General features: G+C 44.4%; 1 protein-coding gene across 2 annotated transcripts; it reads left to right on the top strand.

The window, feature by feature from the left end:
- Positions 1 to 3005: 3005 nt before the first annotated feature.
- LOC136457946 (LRR receptor-like serine/threonine-protein kinase RPK2) lies at positions 3006 to 6971 on the top strand. 2 transcript variants are annotated; one of them, XM_066457968.1, is made up of 2 exons: positions 3006 to 6014; positions 6628 to 6971. In XM_066457968.1, exon 1 carries the CDS (start codon positions 3006 to 3008, stop codon positions 5898 to 5900), a length of 2895 nt encoding a protein of 964 aa, XP_066314065.1. In that variant the 3' UTR covers positions 5901 to 6014; positions 6628 to 6971. The 2 variants fall into 2 exon arrangements, with proteins under 2 accessions (XP_066314065.1, XP_066314066.1); XM_066457969.1 differs by having other exon boundaries at positions 6635 to 6971.
- Positions 6972 to 8358: the final 1387 nt, after the last annotated feature.

The following is an 8358-nucleotide window of genomic DNA, read 5'->3' on the forward strand; positions in this document are numbered from 1 at the left end:
TAGATCTGACACCTAACATCGTTAACTTGGAGAGAAAAAGACCATTTTGCCCATGTTTTTCATGTGTAGCACATTCTCCAAAAATTTGTGCTGTCATATTTCATAAATAATCTATGCAAAGAAATAGTACTGCAAAAAGTTGTTCAACATAAAAATATTATACTGGCAAAGTATGTTTTACGTCCAAAAAAGGGCATTGTTAAAAATCTGTTAAGAAAATCGTTGTAATGTGTTGGTGTTACGCATGAAAAGAGAGGGGCGAAACGGTCTTTTTCTCACCAAGTTAACGGCGTTAGAGGTCGGATCTAACAATAGTGCTATTTATGGAACCAAAAATAAAGCCAATACTATATTGGGGAGCTTTTATCTTTCGGTGCTAAATAAGGAATTGCATCATCTTGTGATGCTAAATAAGGAATAAGACTCGTTGTATATCGTCGTGGCTAGGTGGAGAGGCTTCTGGAAGCAGCACATCTGGTGACCATGTGGGCGTCCGTGCGAAATCCGACGGACAGGAAACGATGATGATGTGGCTCAACGGGGGAAGAGCCTTGCTTGCTTAAACTTATCAGCCGGCTTATCAGCTAGAATCTATAATATTTTTCTCTAAAAAAGATAACTTCAATCGGTTTATGTATCAACCGAACAGAGCCAATGTACTCCATCCGTCCATCATGTGTAGGTAATTAGACGGGGGAGGGAGTAGTATAGAATAAGGGTATATATATATATATATATATATATATATATATATATATATATATATATATATATATATATATATATATATAAGGGTAATGCTAGATGCTAGATTACGTCTTGTTTAGTTCCACCTCAAATTTCTAAAAAGTGCTATAGTATCTATCACATTGAATGTTTATGGTCTGTGCATGGAGCATTAAATGTAGACGAAAAAAAAACTAATTGCATAGTTTGGTGGAAAATTGCGAGACGAACGTTTTAAGCCTAATTAGTCCATGATTTAACACTAATTACCAAATAAAAACAAAATGCTACAGTAACCCTAAGCGCTTAATGAGCCTCCATTCACCGGTCTTTTCTCCGTTCACACATTACATTTTGGAACAACTCTCGACATCCAAGCTGGGCAACGCGTTACTCTGCCCAAGGCAAGACACAAAAGCTGCTAGTATGTACTCCGTATAGTATGTCTGTGTGGTGTGTGTCACTGTCACCTCTCTTGCGCAGCTCCAGGGAAGCCCGGGCACGCTCGGGGTCGCCGGGCCCTGGGTCCGCCCATGTTGAGAGCTAAATACGTAACAATATAGCTCTAAAATTAAGATAATGTACTGGCTGGTTTGATGTGAGAAAAAAATACTGTTCCAGCTCATAATCCATGATCGTATACGAGGAAGCGAACAGACTGCATGCTTTGCGACAGATCTCAAATTTTAGATTGTACCATTAATCCACACAAGATGCGAACTAAATAATCAAAAGATTACATCGGTCAAGGTGGTTTTTATTATGGCAACATGTCATGTGCAAACTAATTAACCTGTGTAAACTTAAAAACTAATCATCATGATCACTAGATGCTGATCTAATGATAGAGTGAGAGGTGGGATTTTTTTGCGCTTAAGCCCCCATCCGCCGGTCTTTTTTTCGCTTAAGCCTCCTCACCCCATCCATTGGATCAACATCTAGTGGTCATGATTGATAGTTTCTAAGTTTGCACAGATTAATTTGTTTGCACCTGATATGTTGCCTTTTATTATTCACATCTATATGGTTTGTTGTTCTCATCTATCCAAATGTTACTTGTTTTTTTGTCAAGAGAATCGCAGGTAAACAAATATATTGTCAATAGCACACTACACATTTATAAAATGGATCACAAGATCCTTTTCAGCCTTTGTAACTTATGGGAGTGGGATATACCAAAATGAAATCACAATACGGTGAAACAATCTCATGATCAATTCAAAGATAACAATGTATATCACTCAAAGACAAGTAGTAGATAACCTAACACACCAACATTGTCATCCAAATCAAATTACGGGAAACATATTAAACAACACTAGAATACTACTCTTCTAGGTGAGGACTTCTTTCATCCGAGGACTAAGATTTGAGGTGAAATGTTCATGAACAAATAACAAGTAGTCAATTTAAATGTTCATTTTTCTCTTCTAAATTTTATAGTGTTTCCATGAAATCTATGCTGATAGAGTGATATATCTGAAGTACTCGTGTATTTTAAGCAGGCCGAGACTGAAAATGTTCTCTTAACCAACTAACCATCATTACTCTTTTACAAAAATAACCCTAGTCCATGGTAATAAAAAAACGAATTGAACACACATAAAAAGAGGAAAAAATAAACAGAAATATTATACAACACACATGTGTTTTAGTAAAAAAAATACATAGATTTTTTCTCTCTTTTCCCTCCGTTCTGCTGACGCCGCGCAACGCACGCACACGTCCAATCCCGCCCGCTCCGTCCAGACTGCCAACTGCCAACTGTGATCTAGTGGCCAGTCGAAGCGAAGCGATCGAAGCGAATCCGGCTCCGGTAGGCCTCTCCTCCTCCTCCTCTACGATCTGTGATTTATCCTTCCATAGAAAAAAATTGTTTTTTGTGATATGTAAATCTGTGATATTGGCTCTGTTCGTTTGTCTTAAAAATGGCTTGTTCGGTTTCTTTTTTCAGCCGGAACAGTGTTTTTCTCTCACAATAATTCAGCCGGAACAGTGTTTTTTAGCCCGTTTCAGTCAAGTTTCAGACCAGCGAACGGAGCCATTGTGATTTATGATTGTCTGGAGGTAGAAGAAGACCGAAAGCTAGAGTTAGAAGAAGAATGAAGGCTGTTGGATCTTAATTTACGATGAAAAAAATTATGTGTTAAAACTATGTAACACACATGGTTGTTCGGTAGCTGACTCAAAAATAAATGGACAAATTTTAAAATCCACGGCACGGCAGCCTTCCTCGTCTTCTCTCCATCCACTTCCACTCCACTCCCTCCGCCGCCGCCATGGCGGCCCCACGCCCTCGCCCACCCCTCATCCTCATCCTCCTCCTCCTACCAATCCCGCTCGCCTGCTCTTCAGCCGCCGACCTTGCTGCCCTCCTCGCGCTCAAGGCCGCGGTCGCCCACGACCCCGGCGGCGTCCTCTCCGCCTGGTCCGCCGCCTCCACCACCAGCTACTGCCGCTGGCGAGGCGTCAAATGCTACCCTTCCTCCTCGGTCGTCGCCGCCATAGACCTCTCTGCTTCCTCCCTCTCGGGCACGCTCCCCGCTTCCCTGCCCCTTCCCCCGCGCCTCCGCCGCCTCGACCTCGACGGCAACAACTTCTCAGGGCCCATTCCGAACGCCTTTCTCGCGTCCACCACCCTCCTCTACCTCGACCTTAGCTTCAATAGCCTGTCGGGGCCCCTCAGAATCCCGCCCTCTCTCGCCAACTCCTCGTCGACCCCCTGCGCCGCGCTCACCGACCTCCGCCTCGCCGGCAACCTCTTCGTCAACAATATTCCCGCGGAGATAGCGCAATGCCGATCCCTCCGCGTCCTCGACCTCTCACGCAACGTTCTGGAGGGCGCCATCCCGCGGAGGCTCGGCCGCCTCGCCGCGCTCCGCGTCCTCGACGTCTCACGCAACAGCCTCACCGACAGGATCCCGGTGGAGCTTGCCAGCTGCAGGAAGCTCGCTGTACTTGTGCTCACAAATATCACAGCGTCGCCTGGGGAGCAGCCGGAGTTCAATGCCTTCGTTGGGGGACTGCCGACGGAAGTGCTGGCCATCCCGGAACTGGCGGTTCTCTGGGCGCCTAGGGCCAACCTTGATGGCCGGTTGCCATTGTCCAGGAATGGTACCTGCGGCCTTCTTGCTTTGAACCTGGGGCAGAACCACATTAGTGATGCTGTGCCCCGGTGGTTGGGGGATTGTCAGGATTTGACATTTCTTGATCTGAGCTCCAACAGCTTCAAGGGATCAATGCCGACAGAATTGGCAATTGGATGTCTGACTTACCTTAATGTCAGCGGAAACCATCTGTCAGGACCGCTTCTATCATCTGAGGAGAGCAAATGCTCGAGCCGTTTGAGCACTGATGATATTGTAACGCAGTACTATAATGAATTGGTTGGTAATACCCTGATTGGAAACCCTTTTGGTTCTGAGTTTGGGGGCATTTCTAATGTCACTCTCCATGACTTCAGCAACAATGGCTTTGGTGGGACGTTACCATTTCTTACCTTGGGTCGACATGGAAACTACTCTTATGGCTTGTGGCTTACCGGTAATATGTTCAACACCACGCTTTCTGCTGGATTTTTCGGATTCTGCAAAGGTGCAACTGGCATTGCAGTCAATTTGAGTAGTAATCAACTGTCAGGAAGTATTGACATGCTTTCAAGCTGTATTACTATTCGCAATTTCGATGCTGGTTATAACAAGTTCAGTGGGTCCATACCTGCTGGAATCGGTGCTCTGCATTTGCTGAAGAGCTTGGTCCTGAAGGGTAATAATTTGACAGGTCAGGTTCCAGTGCAATTTGGTGATTTGGCTGCTTTGGAGGTGCTGGATTTGTCAAGGAATTATCTGTCAGGCAGCATACCATTACATTTAGCTGACGCTTCACACCTTGAAGTATTGAGGCTTGACCATAATAGGCTATCAGGAAGCATCCCTTCCAGTTTCAGTGAACTAGCTCAGCTGACAATTCTTGATGTCTCATTCAACAATCTATCAGGCGTCATTCCTAATCTTAGGCACCCTGCTGATTGTGGTTTCCTCATTGGCAATTCCCTACTGTACCAATGTTTCGGTACACATGCATCTCTACCGCCAACTGAAGCAATCAATTCCTCGAAAGGGGGTAGCCAAGTGACTAGATTTAAGTCTCTAATTGTGATTTTAGTTGCAGCAGCTGCTGCTGTAATATCTTTCCTTCTTGTGATCCTTGTCTTCTTTGTGTGTGAAAGAAGGAAACGGGCAAAGATTTCAAATTTGAGGACACAAGTGGTTGTGACTTTCACTGATGCACCTCCTGAGCTTACTTACGAAAGCCTCATCCGAGCAACAAGCAACTTCAGCATCCAGAACTTGATTGGAACAGGTGGCTTTGGTGCCACCTACAAGGCTGAATTGGCTCCAGGTTTTCTTGTAGCAGTGAAGAGGCTAGCCATGGGGCGTTTCCAAGGTCTTCAGCAGTTTGATGCAGAAATCAGAACTCTTGGGAGAATCCGACATAGAAATCTTGTTACACTTATCGGGTACCATCTCAGAGAATCAGACACTTTCCTCATCTACAACTACCTCTCTGGTGGGAACCTCGAGAAGTTCATACATGAAATGGGTAACAGGAAGGTGACCTGGACTGAGGTCCACAAAATAGCTGTGGATGTTGCACAAGCATTGGCTTTCCTTCACGGCTCCTGTACACCCCGGATAATTCATAGAGACATCAAACCGAGCAACATCCTCCTTGATGAGCATCTTAACGCGTACTTGTCAGATTTTGGTTTGGCGAGACTGATAGAAGTTACACAAACACATGCCACGACCGATGTTGCTGGTACATTTGGGTATGTCGCGCCAGAGTATGCAACCACCTGCAGAGTCTCTGACAAGGCTGATGTTTACAGTTTTGGAGTTGTTCTCCTGGAGCTGATGTCAGGCAAGAGGTCTTTGGATCCCTCGTTCTCACAGTTTGGCAATGGTTTTACAATTGTATCATGGGGCCGGATGCTGATGCAGGAGGACAACACCAGTGAATTTTTCTCCCGAGGACTACTGGATACATCACGAAAGGATAGGTTAACTGAAATGCTAAATACTGCTTTATCATGTACTTCAGAGTCTGTAGCAGTTCGGCCATCAATGAGGCAGGTTGCAGCAAAGCTGAAGCAATTGGGAAATGACTGCTAAACAGTAAGCTGAAGCAATTGGGGAATGACTGATGAACAGTCAGCAGTACGATGGTGGTTTGTCATACTATCATCCACATCTCCGTGTCACCCAAATTTTTGCATCATTGATGTGGTGAGATTATGAACTCTTCCGTACACATTGGCCCGGTTCGGCTTACCCCATATTCGGCTTAGTTGGCTTTCTGTCAGCCGAACGGGGACATTATTTTGTACTGAACTGTTATTATGCTTATCCCAAACATATATTTCTTCTGGAGATATTTAAGGAAGATCAAATACATACAAATTGATATCACTCCACTTGCATATTGTGTACTTAAGGGTGAAATATTTGGTTCAACCATTCAAGTATATAATTGGCTATGAACCAATAACAAGTAGCATTGCCAGTGAATGAAACACTGAATTGCGTCCAAAGGGTCAGAATATACGGTGCTGTTTGAATGCGATACAGATAGCTAATTGTCAGGGCCTCAGGGTGTATGCATTTTTGTCTAGATCGACTTGCCATTTTTTAGCTGATTCTTTGACTGTATTATTATGCGTTCATACTTTTTGTTTGCTTTGACTGTATTATTATGCATTCATACCGAACTGCTGACTGCTCTGAGCAAACTAATCAATAACAGCTCCAAAAGTTGATACCATTTTTGTTCCCACATACTGTTCTGTGAATCAGAAGACATTTGAATTATCGATCCTGATTTGTCTTCGTTGCCCCCAAGCCTGCAGATTCCATCAAGATGGTGTGCTAATATCAGCATGAAGACAACTCGTCCCCGATCTGAGTCACCGGATACTTGATCTCAAGGATGCGGTGCCTGCTTGATTGCATCTCCAGAACAAGGCCCAAGCTCTCAGTTCCAGCTGGTCTGTTTCTGTTGCCGCGGTGGTGGCATCACATTGGAGTTGCGGTTGCTTCAGGACTTAGGCAGGAAGCCAGGAATGCAGGAACGCACAAGTATCGCCATGCATATTCAGTTTTACTGGATTTCATTAACACATGGACCCTATTCAATTTTTACTCTTGTTTCTCAACAGTGGAGTTGGGATGAAAAAAACGGACTGGATACAGATAAATATGTACGGATATGAATGCATGTAATTATTATTTTTTGGATTCAGATAGCATGAGTATATATGGCCAACGGGCCGGCACGGCACGGCACGGGCCTGTGCCAGCACGGCCTGATAGCCAACGGGCCGGCACGGCACACCGTGCCTCACAGGCCATGCCTCATAGGCCCACGGGCCTGGCCTTTGGCACAGGCACGGCACTATGGGCCGATTTTCGTGCCGGGCCGGCCTACGAAGCACGGCTAGAATCACGGGCCGTGCCAGCCCGTGGCCTGTTTCCCTTTGCATTCACAAGCAGATAACAGTTCACAGTTTCATAATTCATACATTCACAGTTCACATCAATACATCATCATAGTTTCTTACATTCACAGAATCAAAGTCCAAAACTTATCCGATACAGTCACATTTTCATACATTCACAGAATCGAAGTCGAAATGTCCGATACATTCACAGATCACAGTTCATACATTTACATATTCACAGAATCAAAGTCCAAAGCCGACAGACAACAGAAATAACCAAAATGAGCTGTTTAGTGCAATGTTGCATCATTAAAAACCTTTCTAGGTAAAACCCACCCTTGTGAGAAACCCTAGAAAAAAAAGAGTGCAGCCAGCTCTTAATTAACCATTGTTCAAATGATAGACAAGTCTTTCACAGTCACTGAGTCACACACACCCTTTCACAGTTACAGATCACACACACACTCAGGAGGCAAGTTTCAACCTCAGTACCTCACTAAGTACCAGGAGCACCACCAGCAAGTCCATCTTCATCAAGGTACAAGTTCTGGAATGAGTCTTCAAGTTCTTGGTTGTCAACAGCATGTTGTTCCCTTTTTTCTCCTAACTCCCGGTCCTTTAAGCAGGTCAGCATCTCCACAGTTTCTGGTGACAAGCGTCGCCGCCGTTCCTCAATTATTCTACCTGTCAAACTGAAACAAGACTCCGAAGAGACAGTAGATACAGGAACTGATAGGATATCTCTAGCCATTATAGACAGGATTGGAGAGGTTAGCTTGTGGTCACACCACCATAGAAGTAGGTCAAAATCATCCTCATAAGAAGTGACATTGTCACTGTCTAAGTAAGCTGATAGCTCAGAAACAGCAGTAGATGAAGATGAAGTGGCAGAGAGAGGGAAAGCACCAACAATACCTGATCCACGGCCAAAGATTCTTCCCCAGGCCTGCTTTTTCTTACATGTATGATGTGATGGCTGTGCAACCCTTTGAGACCTAGCTGTACCAAACTTGCTCTCATATTTGTTAAACAGTTTATACAATTCAGTTTTAACATCAGCATAGTATGAACTGTACTCAGAACTAGTGTATTCACCAAGTAATTGCAGCACATTAAAGAAACCACTCATCTTA

The sequence above is a fragment of the Miscanthus floridulus genome, chromosome 6 (assembly GCF_019320115.1).
Source record: "Miscanthus floridulus cultivar M001 chromosome 6, ASM1932011v1, whole genome shotgun sequence".
Classification (NCBI taxonomy): domain Eukaryota; kingdom Viridiplantae; phylum Streptophyta; class Magnoliopsida; order Poales; family Poaceae; genus Miscanthus; species Miscanthus floridulus.

What these genes read in the sequence shown, in the direction of transcription:
- LOC136457946 (XM_066457968.1), top strand. Translation starts at nt 3,006, where the DNA reads ATGGCGGCCCCACGCCCTCGCCCACCCCTCATCCTCATCCTCCTCCTC.